We start from the raw sequence: 21,312 nt of genomic DNA, 5'->3' as shown, positions 1-21,312 counted from the left end.
CTACCCCTAAGTTGTGACAATGTTACTAAGAGAAGCAAAAGTTCTCCTCGTGGCCAACACATTATAGGTTAGTCTTTTAAAGTGTGTCACTAAACAGGTTGTGGTGTTATATGCACATTGCACACGTCACATGTTTCAGTAGCATACTTTCACCTATACAAATTTACATTGTTTCCATGTATTTTAACATTAACAACATTCAGTGTTAATTAATCAAATTCCTCAGTAATAAATAAATAAATATAGGAATGGTATATAAAACAATACAGATGATTTGTCATTATACTACTACTAACAAGCTTACAATATTTACATACAGTAATACATACAGTAGGTTCTCAAACTCGGTCCAAACAGTGCATGTTTTCCAGGTCTCCTGACAGAATCACAAGCAAAATAATTAGCTCCACTTGTGGATCTTCTAAAATGTGTCAGTGAGTATGATTACACCCGTGCACCTGCTAGGTGACCTGGAAAACATGACCTGTTCGGGGTCCTGAGGACAGAGTTTGAGAACCACTGCAGTAATAGATTACAAGTGTCCAGTTCCAAAGAAATGTTGTACTGATCAGGATAACCTATTACCTATTTTTATTTAAACATTTGCTCGTACATTAAAAAACAAACAAACCAGAAAGTGAAAATATGTTGGTGCCATACAGTATGTGGGTCACAAAGCTAGTTAAATGCATAAGAAACATCCCTGTACCCGTCACCAGCAATATGCCATCACCTGGCATCAGATTCCTAGCAAACATTAGGCACATGAACAAAACAACACAGCTCACTGACACAATGAGCAGAAGGCCTGCTCCAGATCGTGTAAAAAAGCTTACACTCCTATGGGGCCTATTCAGCTCCATCTGCCACACACACATATGCTGGGTTTTTTTTTAACACAGATTTGTATTACAAAGACCAATTTATATACTCTGTATAAAGGTTATGGCAACACAGTCTGTATACACTACTAGTTGCTCCCACATTTCACCAAACACAGTATTGCCATCATCTCATAGCAGCGTAACACACTGTACATGTTCATAACTCCTATTAAATAAAAATATTTGGGGGGAGATTTATCAAAGCTTAGAGAGATAAAGTACCAACCAATGAGCTCCTGTCATTTTTCAAACACAGCCTGTAAAATGAGGCCGATTGGTTGGTACTGTATCTCTCTCCAAGGTTTGATACATGTCCCCCTTAGGTGCACATTAAAAGACTATAAACCTCGGGCTTTAAAAGTCAAGGTGGAGGCTAAAGATAAAAATTATGTAATCAAACGATCATCTGAATGAACACTTTCATAGCACCATCGCGAACTTTGTGTGGAGTCAGCCATTTTGAGCCTAAACCAATATTTATGAATTCGTAACATCACTGATTCCTCAGCAATATCAAAGTGACTGTACCAGTGCTTAGAGAACTGAAAGGGTGGGAGAACTGGTTTAACCTTCACTCAATTCTGTAAATGTGGAAGGATAGAGGTGCACATCAGTTTTAAGGATGAATTCATCGAGACTGGATGGACTGATCAGCTTAGCGTTCCTCAGTCAGAAAATACCGTTTCCACTTGTAGGTAACAAGGTATGTCAGACGGATCACTCAATGAACAGGAAACAGCTGTGTGAAGGGGACATTTGCATTTCTATGTGCAGAGGTTCTCTTAGGTACCATTACACACATGGGTTGTTTATATGCCTATAGAGATGCATATAACTCAAGGTCATCTAAATCCTAGTAAGCTAATTGCTTTATTTTCCATTCAGAGTACTTCACTTTATGAAGTACTGTATGTCAACACAATATTCATACCTATTCTACTACCTTCAAATTTATAACTTTATAAGAAAGATGAGTATGTATGAACACCAACAGTGAAAATCCAAAAGGCAACACAATACAGCCATCTTGATATAAACCAATTAAACATAGTGCAGCTAAAATAACTGCAATCATGTAAAAATACAATCAAACACTACTGCCGACACAAAACATATCTGACGTAGAAATCATCACTTAGGAAAAAAATTGTTTCTGCAAAGTTAATATGCAGTTTTACTAATCAAATAAGATGGTTTCCAATTCATTGATTTCTAATCCACTCAGGACAATAATGCAAAACACTCTAGAAATAGAAATAAATAAAAGAAGTGGTTGTTACCATTTCAGAGTATGGCCGAATATTAAAGGGGAACACAGAGCCTGCCAGGGCACACAGAAACTCTGGGCTGATCCACATTGGAGTCAGGTCTGGTACATTGTGGTACAGGTAGCGGAAGAACTGCATCAATGTAACAGGATACTCGCGGAGCCAGGAACCCTCTTCCTCAGATTGCCATGGCTGTGATCATACAGAACAAATTATTAGCTATCAGAAACATCAAAACGTTCTAAAATAAACCAATATTGTATCATTTATCAGATAAAAGGACACACAACATACAATACTGTGAAATGGGCAAGATGCAATGAAATATACTGTAGCACTTCTACAAACATTTATCATCCTGGTGCTGCCATGATTCTCTATTAATGTGGGGAGCTATGAGTTTTGTGTGTGCTTATGCAACAAACTACGTCCCATGGTTAAGTGTCTACTTCAAAATGTAAGATGAGATCATCAAAAGTGTTATCGGAAAATGACATAGCTGCTTATAAGCCCTATTATATAACCCAGGTCTGTCATTTGGGATGGAATTTCTTAAAAAATGTAAAGAATCATAAAAATAAAACTTAGAAATGATTTATGGAGTAAACAGGTTACGATCTGCTGCTTTATCCACCACAGTTCAAAAGTGATACCTTTATGATCACCTGGGACAAGAGAGGGTGCTATAAATTTCAGGCTACAATTACTGTTTTAATACACATTTAAATACACATTTTTGAAACAGTTGCTAATTTTAGCCAGACATTGAGGTATATTTATCATTTCTGGTAAACTATCATTTATTGCGGCAGTAAGAAATTATTTTCATTGCTAATTTATCAACAAAAGTATTGCTGGGACAGCAGATTTCCGGAGTTACCCAGGCGGCTGCCCGCGCTATAACTGCAGTCCGCTGCGTTGCTTTGCCTATCAGAAAACTATTTTCATTCCATTTAGATATATTTTTTCACATTTGGGACTTAAAATTACACTAAATTCCAACACTAAAAACATCCCAGTATAAAAGGTAAAATGCAGTATATTACTGTGCTTACAAATACACACTCTGTGTTACATACAACAGCTACAAGTGAGTTGTATTACTGTTTAATTTAAGGGCCCCATATACTACAATGATTTTGCACGATTTTATGCGATTTCGACCTGATATATCTTATGAAAAGTGTCAAATTGTATGTGTTTTACATTCGATCCGATGCGTGGCTCTGTGAGCATCGGATCGGAGCCCCTAGGTCGTTGGTGCTGCACTAATGATAAGGGCCCCATAGGCTATTACGATATGTCTGAGGCCGAAGTCGGATGCAGTTTCCCTTTAACTCCCCCGGGACCTTCCTGGGAGTGATTCCATACGATTTGGTACTTTTGTGCTATTTTTGCATAAGATATATCACATGTGATTGATGAAGCCTCTATACATCGCATGCAATATATCGTACAGCATACAAGTACCATAAAATATATCTGATGGGCTGGATAGAGGGCTACGGGGGCTGGGAGTGTCCTGAGAATGCCAGTCAAACTTCCCTGTGATAATTCGCATGCGATATGTCACATGCACAAAAAACACACTTTTTCCATACGATTCCATCCAATTCCGATATATCATTAGTGCAGCACCAACGACCTAGAAGATCCTATCCGACAGCCACGGGGACGTGCATCAGATTGGATACAATCTAAAACAAATACGATTGTACACAATTTCATACAATATATCAGATGGATATATCGGAATTGAATGAAATCGTGTAAAATCGTACTAGTGTATGGGGCCCTTTATATCGGAATTGGATGGAAAAAGTGTGTTTTTTGTGCATGTGATATATCGCACACGATGTATCACAGGGAAGTTTGACTGGCATTCTCAGGACACTCCCAGCCCCCCTAGCCCTCTAATTCAGCCCATCAGATATATCTTATGGTACAGTTGTATGCCATAGGATATATCACATGAGATTTATAGTGACTTCATCAATCGCATGCGATATATCTTATGCAAAAATAGCACAAAAGTACCAAATGGTATGGAATCACTCCCGGGAAGGTACTTCAGCATCAGACATATCGTTGTAGTGTATGGGGCCCTTTAGCTAAAGGATAAATAGTAATAAGATATACTGTTCATAAAATATAGTGTAAATAGTTAACGTGGAAAAATAAAAATCTTGGTTCCGTGCTCAATGTATTTTGCCCCCAGCAACATTTGCAGGTTATTAACACTGTGTCCTAGAGGACAGAATGATCGCTGGAAGGCACTGAGAAATGCTGCTTTTAACAACCAAGCAGAATTATTCTTGGCAGTGCATTATAAACTGACAGATCCTCCAGTTCTTGTGCTTTGTGAAGATTAAGTACATTAGAATAATGCTATTGTATGCTTGGTCTCTGCTAATGCTGCTTTATGCTAACAGTTCAATGGCTTTCTAGAGCTGTAAGCAGGGAGGCAGCACAAAGTAGCAATATCCTAATGCAGGGATTACAGTGTGTTGAGAAGACTCTAGCCAAGGCACCTGACCAAGACCTTACAAAATACTTTACATGGATTCTGACTGCAGGCTCTCTATCAGCGGGAAGGCTTTACTGTGGGCAGGTTATTAACACAGAGCAAACTTGGAGCGATCACTTACTGTACATAGTCACAAACGTTGCATATGTTCCTTAAAAAAAGACTTAAGCTGGACACTAATGTTTATTATCCTGTTTGATCATTATATTGGGGCAAGATGCTATATACAGTAGTAGCACTACACACATTACATAGTAGTAGCTTGTAAACCTGGACACCAAATAAAATGAGGGTACTGATCATCGTATCGCTGTATCTGTATCATGCAGATGATACACTGCCCGCATAGCAGCACAAAGCCATATAGATACAAGAGTGTAGCACAACGACTAAGAGGAGTTCCGGCAGGCCATTTATACTATAATGACAGAATGGATTTAGAAAAGTTTTTTTTTTATTATACAACAATAAAAAGCTACCCTGATAATAAGATTTTACTTACCGATAAATCTATTTCTCGTAGTCCGTAGTGGATGCTGGGACTCCGTAAGGACCATGGGGAATAGCGGCTCCGCAGGAGACAGGGCACAAGAATAAAAGCTTTAGGATCAGGTGGTGTGCACTGGCTCCTCCCCCTATGACCCTCCTCCAAGCCTCAGTTAGGATACTGTGCCCGGACGAGCGTACATAATAAGGAAGGATATTGAATCCCGGGTAAGACTCATACCAGCCACACCAATCACACCGTACAACTTGTGATCTGAACCCAGTTAACAGTATGATAAAACGAAAAGGAGCCTCTGAAAAGATGGCTCACAACAATAATAACCCGAATTTTTGTAACAATAACTATATACAAGTATTGCAGACAATCCGCACTTGGGATGGGCGCCCAGCATCCACTACGGACTACGAGAAATAGATTTATCGGTAAGTAAAATCTTATTTTCTCTGACGTCCTAGTGGATGCTGGGACTCCGTAAGGACCATGGGGATTATACCAAAGCTCCCAAACGGGCGGGAGAGTGCGGATGACTCTGCAGCACCGAATGAGAGAACTCCAGGTCCTCCTCAGCCAGGGTATCAAATTTGTAGAATTTAGCAAAAGTGTTTGCCCCTGACCAAGTAGCTGCTCGGCAAAGTTGTAAAGCCGAGACCCCTCGGGCAGCCGCCCAAGAGGAGCCCACTTTCCTTGTGGAATGGGCTTTTACCGATTTTGGCTGTGGCAGGCCTGCCACAGAATGTGCAAGCTGAATTGTACTACAAATCCAACGAGCAATCGTCTGCTTAGAAGCAGGAGCACCCAGCTTGTTGGGTGCATACAGGATAAACAGCGAGTCAGATTTTCTGACTCCAGCCGTCCTGGAAACATATATTTTCAGGGCCCTGACAACGTCAAGCAACTTGGAGTCCTCCAAGTCCCTAGTAGCCGCAGGTACCACAATAGGTTGGTTCATGTGAAATGCAGAAACCACCTTAGGTAGAAATTGAGGACGAGTCCTCAATTCTGCCCTGTCAGAATGAAAAATTAAGTAAGGACTTTTATATGATAAAGCCGCCAATTCTGACACACGCCTGGCTGAAGCCAGGGCTAACAGCATCGTCACCTTCCATGTGAGATATTTGAAGTCCACAGTGGTGAGTGGTTCAAACCAATGTGACTTTAGAAAACTCAACACAACATTGAGATCCCAAGGTGCCACTGGAGGCACAAAAGGAGGCTGTATATGCAGTACCCCTTTTACAAATGTCTGAACTTCAGGCATTGAAGCCAGTTCTTTCTGGAAGAAAATCGACAGGGCCGAAATTTGAACCTTAATGGACCCTAATTTTAGGCCCATAGATAGTCCTGTTTGCAGGAAATGGAGGAAACGACCCAGTTGAAATTCCTCTGTAGGGGCCTTCTTGGCCTCACACCACGCAACATATTTTCGCCAAATGCGGTGATAATGTTTTGCGGTTACGTCCTTCCTGGCCTTGACCAGGGTAGGGATGACTTCATCTGGAATGCCTTTTTCCCTCAGGATCCGGCGTTCAACCGCCATGCCGTCAAACGCAGCCGCGGTAAGACTTGGAACAGACAAGGCCCCTGCTGGAGCAGGTCCTTTCTCAGAGGTAGAGGCCACGGTTCGTCCGTGAGCATCTCTTGAAGTTCCGGGTACCAAGTCCTTCTTGGCCAATCCGGAGCCACGAGTATAGTTCTTACTCCTCTCCTTCTTATGATTCTCAGTACCTTTGGTATGAGAGGCAGAGGAGGGAACACATACACTGACTGGTACACCCACGGCGTTACCAGGGCGTCCACCGCTATTGCCTGAGGGTCCCTTGACCTGGCGCAATATCTGTCTAGTTTTTTGTTTAGACGGGACGCCATCATGTCCACCTTTGGTTCTTCCCAACGGTTTACTATCAGGTGGAAGACTTCTGGGTGAAGTCCCCACTCTCCCGGGTGGAGGTCGTGTCTGCTGAGGAAGTCTGCTTCCCAGTTGTCCACTCCCGGAATGAACACTGCTGACAGTGCTATCACATGATTTTCCGCCCAGCGAAGAATCCTTGCAGCTTCTGCCATTGCCCTCCTGCGTCTCGTGCCGCCCTGTCTGTTTACGTGGGCGACTGACGTGATGTTGTCCGATTGGATCAATACCGCCTGACCCTGAAGCAGGGGTTTCGCTTGACTTAGGGCATTGTAAATGGCCCTTAGTTCCAGAATGTTTATATGAAGAGATGCTTCCATGCTTGACCACAAGCCCTGGAAATTTTTTCCCTGTGTGACTGCTCCCCAGCCTCTCAGGCTTGCATCCGTGGTCACCAGGATCCAATCCTGAATGCCAAATCTGCGGCCCTCTAGTAGATGAGCACTCTGCAGCCACCACAGAAGAGACACCCTTGTCCTTGGCGACAGGGTTATCCGCTGATGCATCTGAAGATGCGATCCGGACCATTTGTCCAGTAGATCCCACTGAAAAGTTCTTGCATGGAATCTTCCGAATGGAATCGCTTCGTAAAAAGCCACCATTTTTCCCAGGACCCTCGTGCACTGATGCACTGACACCTGGCCTGGTTTTAGGAGGTTCCTGACTAGCTCGGATAACTCCCTGGCCTTCTCCTCCGGGAGAAACACCTTTTTCTGGACTGTGTCCAGAATCATTCCTAGGAACAGTAGACGTGTCGTAGGAATCAGCTGCGATTTTGGAATATTTAGGATCCACCCGTGCTGACGTAACACTACCTGAGATAGTGCTACTCCGACTTCTAACTGTTCCCTGGACCTTGCCCTTATCAGGAGATCGTCCAAGTAAGGGATAATCAAGATGCCTTTTCTTCGAAGAAGAATCATCATTTCGGCCATTACCTTGGTAAAGACCCGAGGTGCCGTGGACAACCCAAACGGCAGCGTCTGAAACTGATAATGACAGTTTTGTACTACAAACCTGAGGTACCCTTGGTGAGACGGGTAGATTGGGACGTGGAGATAAGCATCCTTGATGTCCAGAGACACCATATAGTCCCCTTCTGCCAGGTTTGCTATCACCGCTCTGAGTGATTCCATCTTGAATTTGAACCTCTTTATGTAAGTGTTCAAGGATTTCAGATTTAAAATTGGTCTCACCGAGCCGTCCGGCTTCGGTACCACAAACAGCGTGGAATAATACCCCTTTCCCTGTTGTAGGAGGGGTACCTTGATTATCACCTGCTGGGAATACAGCTTGTGAATGGCTTCCAAAACTGCCTCCCTGTCGGAGGGAGACTTTGGTAGAGCAGACTTCAGGAACCGGCGAGGGGGAAACGCCTCGAATTCCAGTTTGTACCCCTGCGATACTACCTGTAGAATCCAGGGGTCCACTTGCGAGTGAGCCCACTGCGCGTTGAAATTCTTGAGACGGGCCCCCACCATGTCTGAGTCTGCTTGTAAAGCCCCAGCGTCATGCTGAAGACTTGGCAGAAGCAGGGGAGGGCTTCTGCTCCTGGGAAGCGGCTGCATGGTGCAGTCTTTTTCCCCTTCCTCTGCCCCGGGGCAGGAAGGAATGGCCTTTAGCTCGCTTGTACTTATGGGAACGAAAGGACTGAGTTTGAAAAGACGGTGTCTTTTTCTGCTGATGTGAAGTGACCTGGGGTAAAAAGGTGGATTTTCCAGCCGTTGCCATGGCCACCAGGTCCGATAGACCAGCCCCAAATAACTCCTCCCCTTTATACGGCAATACTTCCATATGTCGTTTGGAATCCGCATCGCCTGACCACTGTCGCGTCCATAACGCTCTTCTGGCAGAAATGGACATAGCACTTACTCTTGATGCCAGGGTGCAGATATCCCTCTGTGCATCACGCATATATAGTAATGCATCCTTCAAATGCTCTATAGTTAACAGTATATTGTCCCTATCCAGGGTATCAATATTTTCAGTCAGGGAATCCGACCACGCGACTCCAGCACTGCACATCCAGGCTGAAGCGATTGCTGGTCGCAGTATAACACCAGTATGTGTGTATATACTTTTAAGAATATTTTCCAGCCTTCTATCTGCTGGTTCCTTGAGGGTGGCCGTATCAGGAGACGGTAACGCTACTTGTTTAGATAAACGTGTGAGCGCCTTATCTACCCTAGGGGGTGTTTCCCAACGCGTCCTAACCTCTGACGGGAAAGGATATAGTGCCAATAATTTTTTAGAAATTAGCAGTTTTTTTGTCGGGGGAAACCCACGCTTTATCACACACCTCATTTAACTCATCTGACTCAGGGAAAACTATTGGTAGTTTTTTCACACCCCACATAATACCCTTCTTTGTGGTACTTGTAGTGTCAGAAATGTTCAATGCCTCCTTCATTGCCGTGATCATGTAACGTGTGGCCCTACTGGACATTACGTTTGTCTCCTCACCGTCGACACTAGACTCAGTATCTGTGTCTGGGTCTGTGTCGACCCACTGAGGTAACGGGCGTTTTAGGGCCCCTGACGGTGTCTGAGACGCCTGGACAGGCACTAATTGATTTGCCGGCTGTCTCATGTCATCAACCGTTCTTTGCAAAGTGCTGACATTATCACTTAATTCTTTAAATACGATCATCCAGTCAGGTGTCGACACCCTAGGGGGTGACATCACTAACCCAGGCAATTGCTCCGCCTCCACATCATTTTCCTCCTCATACATGTCGACACACACGTACCGACACACAGCACACACACCGGGAATGCTCTGATAGAGGACAGGACCCCACAAGCCCTTTGGAGAGACAGAGGGAGAGTCTGCCAGCACACACCAAGCGCTATATATATATATACAGGGATAACCTTATATAAGTGTTATTCCCTTATAGCTGCTGTTTATATAATTTTTAGCTGCCAATAGTGCCCCCCCTTCTCTTTTTAACCCTGATTCTGTAGCAAGTCTGCAGGGGAGAGTCAGGGAGCCGTCCTTCCAGCGGAGCTGTGAGGGAAAATGGCGCTTGTGTGCTGAGGAGATAGGCTCCGCCCCTTCACGACGTCCTTATCTCCCGCTCTTTTCAGTAAAAATGGCAGGGGTTAAAATACATCCATATAGCCCAAGAGCTATATGTGATGTATTCTTTTGCCAACCTAAGGTATTATCTGTTATATTGCGTCTCAGGGCGCTCCCCCCCAGCGCCCTGCACCCTCAGTGACCGGAGTGTGAAGTGTGCTGAGAGCAATGGCGCACAGCTGCGGTGCTGTGCGCTACCTTAGTCTGAAGACAGGATCGTCTTCTGCCGCCGATTTCACCGGACCTCTTCGCTCTTCTGGCTCTGTAAGGGGGCCGGCGGCGCGGCTCCGGGACCCATCCAGGCTGAACCTGTGATCGTCCCTCTGGAGCTAATGTCCAGTAGCCTAAGAAACCCAATCCACTCTGCACGCAGGTGAGTCCGTTTCTTCTCCCCTTAGTCCCACGATGCAGTGAGCCTGTTGCCAGCAGGACTCACTGAAAATAAAAAACCTAAAATACACTTTTATTCTAAGCAGCTCAGGAGAGCCACCTAGCCTGCACCCTTCTCGTTCGGGCACAAAAATCTAACTGAGGCTTGGAGGAGGGTCATAGGGGGAGGAGCCAGTGCACACCACCTGATCCTAAAGCTTTTATTCTTGTGCCCTGTCTCCTGCGGAGCCGCTATTCCCCATGGTCCTTACGGAGTCCCAGCATCCACTAGGACGTCAGAGAAAATAGTAATACAGTGACAACTTTCTAATAACTAGTTATTTATTGTGACATTACAGTACAGTATTGGCATACACTTTGGCATCTCACCATCACATGGCACTTACTGAATTAAGCATTGTCCTGAGCATGCCCAGCAGCAGTAAGGCAGCTTCTGTGCACACATTGTGGATGGAGGAGAACACATTGCCACTGGATGCAGGAACCCCAAAGATAAATGTCCAGATGGAGTCCAAATCAAACTGAGGAAGAAACGCATTGTCTTACATTTGTGGCACCTGCGACGATGTAAAGAATCTGGAATCCAAACCCTCCAGTTACAAGTTTGTTTGAGGCAATTGCCATCTGCTGCCAGCGGCAGGGCCTGTCCCTGAGTCTCACGTTACAGCTTGCTGTTGTTGTATGAGAAAGCATCACTCTCAGCTGGGGCAAGGGAACCAGACTAATGCTACCAACCAAAGGTAGCAGGAATACTGCATTTTCACCTACAATAGACAGTGGGCACGATTCAATTCGATCACAGTTGAATAGCGCCGGGAATTAGCTCCAGGGGTTATTCAATATAGCGCAGTGGTAAGTCGGGGAATGCCCATTCTACCGGACTATACAGGGTGTGTTGTAGGGAGAATCGTCAGTCTCCGACTTAAGTGCCCTGCGTGACGCTGTTTCCGCCACACTAAGGGCAGGAAGCAGAATCACACCGGCACTTTTGTTGGATTTCTGCTTGCACCCCTCCGGAGGTGCGAGAAGAAATCCTGTTGTTTGGCGTCACAGGGCGCTGTATTGAAGAGCCCCGGGAGCTACAGTAATTCCTGGTGCTATTCAACTGTCATCGAATTGAATTGTGCCCGGTATGACCATAATAGCTATAGGAACAATCTTACCCCAACTTAGACTGCATGGTAAATATGTAGGATAAAACCACTGCAAATGTCTAAAGGCTAAGTACTTTTTCTACATAGAGGTCATAAAAGGCTATATTCTAGAGCAAATGTAATTTTTTCATAACCTCTAAAATGTTAGACAAACGTGTTAATATAATTTAATTAGAATTAAAAATATAAAAAATACTGTAGAGATGTTTTTAGAGGCACAGCTTCTTTGAAAAATAACTTTTCCCTTGTACAAACTATTTGTAAGGTTCTGCACTTTTGAGCATAAAACAATAGGAGAATTAAAATGCACTTATAAATGATTAAATTTCCCACTATACAGTATATCGTTTATTTGCTACTCTTCTTCCAAAACATATTAGTGATTTAATTGTCTAGAAAATGAAAACATGTTATGAATAAATGGGCATCAAGATGACAAACTTCCTGAAGAGGGGCAGGCATAATGGCACATACTGTAAGAATGCCTGGAAAGGAGCAGATCTACTATTTGTAGGGCACCCGGCTACAGAGAGGTTACCCCCTTAAGCAGCATACTGTACCAATTTACTAGGGTACTGTTTAAATTAACAATTTACTTTTTTACGCTGTGAAAGTTCACAAAACACTAATCAGGTACACACATCTACTCTAAGAAGGTTAGACAGACACGTACATGCCTTACTGGCTAATTCCTACCTGGCAACCCCGGCTACTTCGGTTGCTGGTGACAGGTGCACTGACCTGCAAGTTCTCAGGCAGTTCAGTGACTGGCTGCTGCAGGAAAAGTGCCATGAGCAGAAAATAAAGTGCAGGTACATTAGTGTGCTTGGGAAGCAGGGACTGAAGAACCGGGAAGCCGGGGAAATGACATGCATCACGGTTAATCTCCCTGAGAGTTGACCTGCCTCCGGCACTCCTTCCCACATTGAAACCTGCAAGTTAAAACAAAATTTGGTTGTATAGTCAAGTGATAATTTGTCAGGTCACTTAAAACAAACTTTGTTAAAAGTTTCCCTTAAAAGTAAGGGAAACTCTAATCTTTTAGACACAGTTTTCTAAATAATAACAACTGATGAGGCATTAGTTCACTAGCATGATCCATTGCTAAGCATAAGTAATCGACTTAAAATAGCACTAAATCAAACCGGATTGGATTTCAGACACACTAAAAGTGTTATGGCCTAGCATTAAAGAGGTGACCATGAACATGCTCAAAAAAGGTGTGGTTTAGGCAGATCAGGGTTTGTACTCATGTTCTAATTGGTAAATGAACAGGTATGAACTTTCTACAGAGGGCAATATTAGAAACATAGGGGCAGATGTATTAAGCCTGGAGAAGTGATAAAGCAGTGTTAAGTGGAAGGTGATAACGCACCAGCCAATCATTATGGGTTTGAAAAATGATAGTTAGGAGATGACTGGCTGGTGCGTTATCACCTTCCACTTATCACTTGTTTACCACTGTTTTATCACTTTTCCAGGTTTAATACATCTCTCCCATAAATCAATGTTTCAAGACACACAGCATCAAAAATAGTATTAGTTGCCATGGATTTAATAAGCTGTATTCTCAAATACATACTAAATACAGGTTTGTTGTACAGTGTACTGAATTTAAAACTGAACTCATTGTTTAGGTTCTTGTGCTAACTCACTCTGCTGGCATCAACCATACATTACCACAACATTCAACAAACAAAATTACACTTGCTCTAATAAGTCAATTTACTGTAGTGGGTTTTCACATCTTATCTCCAGACATAGGCTAAATAACTATGTAGACAGAAGTTTTGTATTAACTTCACCTAGCACCGTGCCAATCTTATTAGTCAAGACAGAGTCTGTTTGGTCCAGCCAGCCTCCTCCACTCACTCCTTCCTTGAACTTAAAGAGTATAGACTGGTTGCTCAGTAGTACCACCAGGATCCGCATAGCCGCAGTGACTGTGGTTGAGTGCAGATGTTCTTCCATAAACATGATGACCCAGTCAAAACCAAGAGTCTTCACTAGTTCTTCACATGCTCTTGACAAGAGAAAAGTAAAGAATATTAGCAACTTTTATCTAGGCCACCATACACATCATCAAGAGATTGTACCTTGCCACGTGAAATAAAAGTTCCTCCATATTTATCTATCTTCCTCTGACTATTTATCATGAAGCAAAAGGGGCACCAGTATCAGGAAGCAGGTAATTTGTCGGACAGATGTCTGAAACTTCCTTGTTCATGTGCACTAATACCAATGAATATGGAAGGACGGAGTATGGGCACTACAGAGTAATCAGGCTTAAATATATCTAAACCTATCTCGGTAAGTGATAACATCTTAATATCGATTTCTCTAGTGACATTTATTTTGCATTTTTTTCTTATGCCAAATTCACAAGCCCATATTTTGTCTGCGTATCCAATCACATAATACTTACTGTATATTTACTGTGGTCTTTTCCTTTGTAGTATAAAGCAGTTTAAGTAACATATCCAACAGTCTATTTCTCAGGAGAATCAGATTAGCAGAAACAAGCCCTCCAAAGTCATCTTCAGCTCCTTAAGGGGTCACATAAATGAGAAAGATACTATAGCAAAGCATGGATGTAATATAAAACATCATTTTTTTGCATATCGATGAGGTGTTTCATAGAAACAGAAAAAGAAAAGCCTCCCCAGACACAGTCTTAAGGCCCTTACACACTAGTAGATTTTGAGCTCAAAGTAGCTCACTTTTGGCATTCTGAGCTACTTTGAGCTCAAAACCTCCTAGTATGGATGGGTGATGAGCGGTGAGCACTGATACGCGCTCCTGCATCATCGCCGGCCGCCAGCCTGTTTTAGCGGCCGAGTGAACCCCTTTCCACAGTCTCCTACCAGGCCGGGTGAAAAGCACTCAATGTGTATGCACTGTGCGATTTTCCGGCCAGCGATTTTCACATCATCTATCTGCATATATACTGGGCAAAAACAGTGTATATGCACCTTTATTGTCCCATGTGGTTACAGCATCACAGGCATCAAGGGATCAGCAGCAAAAACACTGACCGAGCCCACTGCAATACAGGGGACTGAGACCAGTTTTGTGCTATTTAGTTTAAAGAATCAGTGTTTTTTTTTGTATTTTCAAAATAAAATATACATTTCAAGCAAACAAAATCAATCAATAAAATAACCCCTTACCTGGCTCTAGCTTCTCTTCATTATTTACTTCCATATTGACAAACTTCTCACATACTGCAAAAGTAGGCAGTGTGGATGAGATGAATTGGCCAAACCTTGGCAGGAAGAAAGGGGAACATATTATGTAACAAAAGATAAAGCACACTATAGAGTGAATGTGATTTCTTTACAACTTTACGTTGTGATCAAAAATAGTACCGGAGTAAGTCATTGTTGTTGGGGAAGCCTTGCAGGAGATAACTCAGGACGTTACTGATGGCAGATATGGTGGGCTGAGATAGGGACATGTCTCGCAGTGTCAGCAGCAGTTTGGGTATCAGCTGGAATTCTCTCATGAGCTTGGCGTTCTTTGCTGCCTCACTGTAACAAAACATACAGTACACGTAAACAGTCTTTTGTATATGTTATTTCAAGTATATGAGGCTACAAAACGTCATTACTGACACCATGATGGGAGCTTGGGTCCCCAATGACATATTCTTTTTTTTCCCTCTCTTATCACCCAATGTCTGTACATTCAACCTAAACTTGCCTTTCATGTATTATCAACTGCCAAATCAGCGACCTTGTCCCACTGGAAACAGTCAGGGGTTTCCATCACCACATTTATACTGAGCTCCCTGTTTATACAGCTGTCATTTACAGGAGTATATAATTAACACTGATGTGTATTGCTGTAGTTGAGCAGGGTTGCACTTGCTAGCAGAATTTCAATGCAGACCTATTAGTAAGCACCAGATCATTCAGCTTAGAGCATGGGTCTTCAACCTGCGGTCCTCCAGCTGCTGTGGAACTACACATCCCAGCATGCTCTGCCTCGATTTTAGAATTCCCTAATAGCACAACTGTGGCAGTGCATGCAGGGATGTGTAGTTCCACAGCAGCTGGAGGGCCACAGGTTGAAGACCCATAGCTTAGAGGAAACTCTTTATTACATATGTATCACCAATTTCAAATAAGAACCCTCCTACAATTTACAGCCAAAGAAAATACTTAACTCTTTCCCTCTATAAGCTTAAATCCAATAAATAATTTACTTTATACTGTCATTTGGAACTGGACATTTAGCACCTAGGATTATTGAAATTTGCATATGGCATAAGTATCACTACCGATAGGTTCACTTCAATGTTCCCAGTTGTAGATATATGCATTGGCTAAATTCTGAAGCTCGCACCTATCCGTTTCATAGACAGGAATATAATAACTGGTATTAGCCACGTTGGACTGTAGGGAAAAGCTTGTCCCATTTGGGAAATGTCTGGGTCTTACCTTGACTCAGTAAGAAGCTCAATGAAATGCTCAAATAGTGAAAGATGAAGCTCATATGGTGCGTGTAACCAGACCTAAGAAACATACAAGTTAAAATTAGGGCCAAAATATTCAAAAGACTATATACTGTACATAGATATCATTTATACCATGTCTATGCAGAATATACTTAAAATAACTGGTATTTGCGCAAGGCCAGATCAGCACCCTTCACTTGCAAATCACTGGTAGGTTAACAAGTCTGTTTATATGTTATCATCACTTTAGTTCTTCAACATTCTCAAAACTGAAATAAATCTAGTTAGTGACTTATGCTTCTAAAACAACAGGAAACACTGTTCCGTTCTGTCAAATACCTCAAAGTCACACAGCAGGTCCTGGAAAGCAGTGGAGTTGGGTATGATGGATGTCTCGTGGCCACTATCCACTGTTCCTACCAAGGAAAATGTAAGATGCAATATGTGGCTGTTGAGAAGTCCTCTCTTCTTCTTCAGCAACATAGCTAATAGCTAAGCGAAGGACAAAAGAATAACAAAAAGTTTTAAATAGGAGATAGGACATAGATATGAATGTAATGTGCCTGGATTTACAGTATCTCGCACCAACACGGTATGGTAACACACATACAATCTACATGTGTGATGTGTTTTATTAGGTGATTTTGCTTATTTTGCTAAATTAAAAACAAAAACAAGCAATGTCTAACCAACCACAATTAGCACAAAAATGATGTCCCTTATCTACTAAGGAATATGGAAACAAAACCATCACCAAGCACTACTAAAGCTGGGTACACACTGAGCGATATGTCGCTCTGATCCGCTGGACCAGATGACATTGCGCTCAATTTGGTGCACATCCCTGATATGCAGGTGCCCGTAGTCTACAGCAACATTGTCAGGTGTGTTGTGCTGCACATGAAACATAATGATATCGCTAGCGTCCTGTAGTGTGCTAATAAAGGATAGTACATGATCGTTCTGTCCTTCATTAATGTTGCTCCAGTGCGTATGGGCAATCCAGGATCACGGGGATTTGTTCTGATGTCGGCACAAAGTCCCGTTGCTCCTGTGTGTACCCAGCTTAAACATAAAGAAAGTCATGTATGATAACACTTATAAAAAGGTATATACCACAGAAACTGGAACACCTTAGACTGGATTATATTAAATTGATATCACACTAACTAGCTTGATTATATAGGATTTTAATACCTACCGGTAAATCCTTTTCTCTTAGTCCGTAGAGGATGCTGGTGATGCTTCAAGAACCATGGGGTATAGACGGGATCCGCAGGAGACATGGGCACACTATAAGACTTTGAATGGGTGTGAACTGGCTCCTCCCTCTATGCCCCTCCTCCAGACTCCAGTTATAGGAACTGTGCCCAGGGAGACGGACATTTCGAGGAAAGGATTTATTTAACTAGTTTAAACTAAGGTGAGATACATACCAGCTCACACCACTAACACGCCGTACAACATGGCATTCAACAAAAAACGCATGTAACGGCATGACCAACAACAGTCACAGAGTGACTACTCTCAACGCAACATGAGCGTAACTACAGCAAACTGCAGATACAGCCCACACTGGGACGGGCGCCCAGCATCCTCTACGGACTAAGAGAAAAGGATTTACCGGTAGGTATAAAAATCCTATTTTCTCATATGTCCTAGAGCAGGCTTTCCCAACCACGGTCCTCAAGGCACACCAACAGTGCAGGTTTTAGTGATAGCCAGGCTGCAGCACAGATGGTTAACTCAAAATAACTGAGCTACTAATTAAGTCACCTGTGCTGAAGCCTGGATATCACTAAAACATGCACTGTTAGTGTGCCTTGAGGACCGTGGTTGGGAAAGCCTGTCCTAGAGGATGCTGGGGATGCTTCAAGGACCATGGGGTTTATACCAAAGCTCTAGAACGGGCGGGAGAGTGCGGATGACTCTGCAGCACCGATTGACCAAACAAGAGGTCCTCCTCAGCAAGGGTATCAAACTTGTAAAACTTCGTAAAGGTGTTTGAACCCGACCAAGTAGCAGCTCGGCAAAGTTGTAACGCCGAGACTCCCCGAGCAGCCGCCCAGGATGAGCCCACCTTTCTGGTAGAATGGGCTTTCACAGATTCCGTTAACGGCAATCCTGCCGTAGAATGAGCCTGCTGAATTGTATTACAAATCCAGCGCGCAATAGTCTGCTTAGAAGCAGGAGCCCCAATCTTGTTGGGAGCCTACAGGACAAACAGAGCCTCTGTTTTCGTAATCTGCGCCGTTCTGGTGACATAAATCTTCAAAGCTCTGACCACATCGAGAGACTTTGACTCCGCCAAGGCGTCAGTAGCCACTGGCACCACAATTGGCTGGTTAACATGAAAGGATGAATTCACTTTTGGCAGAAATTGCTGACGAGTTCTCAACTCCGCTCTATCAGCATGGAAAATCAAATAGGGGCTTTTGTGAGATAAAGCCGCCAATTCAGATACTCGCCTTGCAGACGCCAAGGCCAACAACATGACCACTTTCCAAGTAAGGAATTTTAACTCAACCTTGCGCAAAGGTTCAAACCAATGTGTTTGCAAGAATTGCAACACCACATTAAGATCCCATGGTGCCACTGGGGGCACAAAGGGAGGTTGGATGTGCAGCACGCCCTTCACGAAGGTCTGAACTTCTGGAAGGGAGGCCAATTCTTTTTGAAAAAAAGATCGATAAGGCCGAAATCTGTACCTTAATAGAGCCTAACTTTAAGCCCGCATCCACACCTGCTTGTAGGAAATGGAGCAACCGCCCCAGGTGAAATTCTTCCGTAGGAGCCTTCTTGGATTCACACCAAGACACACATTTTCTCCAAATACGGTGGTAATGCTTTGCCGTTACTTCTTTTCTAGCCTGAAGAAGTGTAGGAATGACTTCACTGGAAATACCCTTTCGGGCTAGGATTTGGCGTTCAACCGCCACGCCGTCAAACGCAGCCGAGGTAAGTCCTGATACACGCACGGCCCCTGTTGTAACAGGTCCTCCCGAAGAGGAAGAGGCCAGGGATCTTCTATGAGCAACTCCTGAAGATCTGGATACCAGGCCCTTTTTGGCTAATCCGGAACAATGAGGATCGCCAGAACCCTTGTTCTTCTTATAATTTTTATCACCCTTGGAATGAGTGGAAGTGGAGGGAACACACAGACTGACTGAAACACCCACGGTGTCACTAGGGCGTCCACCGCTATCGCCTGAAGGTCCCTTGACCTGGAACAATATTTCTGAAGTTTCTTGTTGAGGCGGGACGCCATCATGTCCACTTGAGGAACTCCCCAACGATTTGTCACTTCTGCAAAGACCTCTTGATGAAGACCCCACTCTCCTGGATGGAGATCGTGTCTGCTGAGGAAATCTGCTTCCCAGTTGTCCACTCCTGGAATGAAGACCGCTGCCAGAGCGCTGGCATGTCTTTCCGCCCAGCGAAGAATCTTCGTGGCCTTGGCCATCGCCGCTCTGCTCTTTGTTCCGCCTTGGCGGTTTATGTACGCCACTGCTGTCACGTTGTCTGACTGAATCAAGACCGGCAGACCTCGAAGAAGATGGTCTGCTTGCAGTATGCCGTTGTGGATGGCTCTTAATTCCAGAATGTTTATGTGTAGACAAGCTTCCTGACTTGACCACTTTCCCTGAAAGTTTCTTCCCTGTGTGACTGCTCCCCAGCCTCGGAGGCTTGCATCCATGGTCACCAGGATCCAATCCTGAATCCCGAACCTGCGTCCCTCCAGAAGGTGAGAACTGTGCAGCCACCACAGAAGGGAAATTCTTGTCCTGGGAGATGGAAAAATTTTCTGGTGCATGTCCAGGTGAGACCCAGACCACTGGTCCAGCAGGTTCCACTAAAACACCCTCGCATGGAACCTGCCATACGGAATGGCCTCGTAGGCCGCCACCATCTTCCCCAGCAACAGAGTGCAGTGAAGAACTGACACCTTTGCCGGTTTCAGAATCCGTTTTACCATGTTCTGTATTGCCAAAGCTTTTTCCACTGGAAGAAAAAACTCTCTGTAATTCTGTATCCAGAATCATACCCAGGAACGACAGCCGTGTCGTTGGATCCAACTGTGATTTTGGCAAATTTAGGAGCCAACCGTGTTGTTGCAGAATCGTCAGCGAAAGAGCAACATTCTTCAACAATTTCTCCTTGGTCCTCGCCTTTATGAGGAGATCGTCCAAGTACGGGATAATTGTGAGTCCCTGCTTGTGCAGGAGAACCATAATTTCCGCCATTACTTTGGTGAAAACCCTCGGAGCCGTGGACAGACCAAATGGCAATGTCTGAAATTGGTAATGACAATCCTGCACAGCAAATCTCAGGTAAGCCTGATGTGGAGGATATATGGGGACATGTAAGTAGGCATCTTTTACGTCGACCGACACCATAAAATCCCCCTTCTCCAGACTGGAGATCACTGCTCGTAGAGACACACCATCTTGAACTTGAATCTTTTTAGAAAGAAATTGAGGGATTTCAGATTTAGAATCGGTCTGACTGAGCCATACGGCTTCGGCGCCACGAACAGGCTTGAATAAAAACCTTCCCCCCGTTGAGACGGGGGTACCGTGACAATCACTTTATTTTGACACAACTTTAGTATCGCAGCGCTTACTATCTCCCTTTCTGGCAGAGAAGCTGGCAAGGTCGATTTGAAAAATCGGTAAGGGGGCACGTCTTGCAACTCTAGCTTGTACCCTTGGGTTACTATTTCTACTATCCAAGGATCCAGGTCCGAGTGCATCCAGACTTGACTGAAGAGTTTGAGACGTGCCCCCACCGGAGCGGACTCCCGCAGAGGAGCCCCAGCGTCATGAGGTGGATTTGGTAGAAGCCGGAGAGGACTTCTGCTCCTGGGAACTAGCCACAGCCTGTGACCTTTTTCCCCTTCCTCTCCCCCTTGCAGCAAGGAAGGAGGACCCACGTCCTTTTTTGAATTTGTTGGGCCGAAAGGACTGCATCTGATAGTGAGGCGATTTCTTCTGCTGTGCAGGAACATAAGGTAAAAAAGATGACTTACCCACGGTAGCCGTAGAGACCAGGTCAGTGAGGCCGTCACCAAACAGGACCTTACCGTTAAACGGTAAAGACTCCATTGCCTTCTTAGAATCAGCATTTCATTGAT

The 21,312-nt window shown here is 44.0% G+C and overlaps 1 protein-coding gene across 9 annotated transcripts in view; it reads right to left on the bottom strand.

The window, feature by feature from the left end:
- The window catches only part of WDFY3 (WD repeat and FYVE domain containing 3), a 462,687-nt gene that overhangs the window by 102,960 nt on the left and 338,415 nt on the right, over positions 1-21,312 (bottom strand). For 8 of the 9 annotated variants that reach the window (XM_063919895.1, XM_063919894.1, XM_063919893.1 and 5 more), the window contains 9 exons: positions 16,518-16,670; positions 16,162-16,235; positions 15,088-15,249; positions 14,890-14,984; positions 14,145-14,265; positions 13,525-13,742; positions 12,416-12,651; positions 10,952-11,086; positions 2,165-2,344 (listed from right to left, as the gene is read on the bottom strand). In XM_063919895.1, the coding sequence (XP_063775965.1) occupies positions 2,165-2,344; positions 10,952-11,086; positions 12,416-12,651; positions 13,525-13,742; positions 14,145-14,265; positions 14,890-14,984; positions 15,088-15,249; positions 16,162-16,235; positions 16,518-16,670 (1,374 nt within the window). The remainder of the gene's footprint in view (positions 1-2,164; positions 2,345-10,951; positions 11,087-12,415; positions 12,652-13,524; positions 13,743-14,144; positions 14,266-14,889; positions 14,985-15,087; positions 15,250-16,161; positions 16,236-16,517; positions 16,671-21,312) is intronic. The other variant, XM_063919897.1, reaches the window with a different exon arrangement.

The sequence above is a fragment of the Pseudophryne corroboree genome, chromosome 1 (assembly GCF_028390025.1).
Source record: "Pseudophryne corroboree isolate aPseCor3 chromosome 1, aPseCor3.hap2, whole genome shotgun sequence".
Lineage (NCBI taxonomy): Eukaryota > Metazoa > Chordata > Amphibia > Anura > Myobatrachidae > Pseudophryne > Pseudophryne corroboree.
Note: the sequence above shows the minus strand (reverse complement) of the source record. Positions and strands in the feature narration are given on the sequence as shown.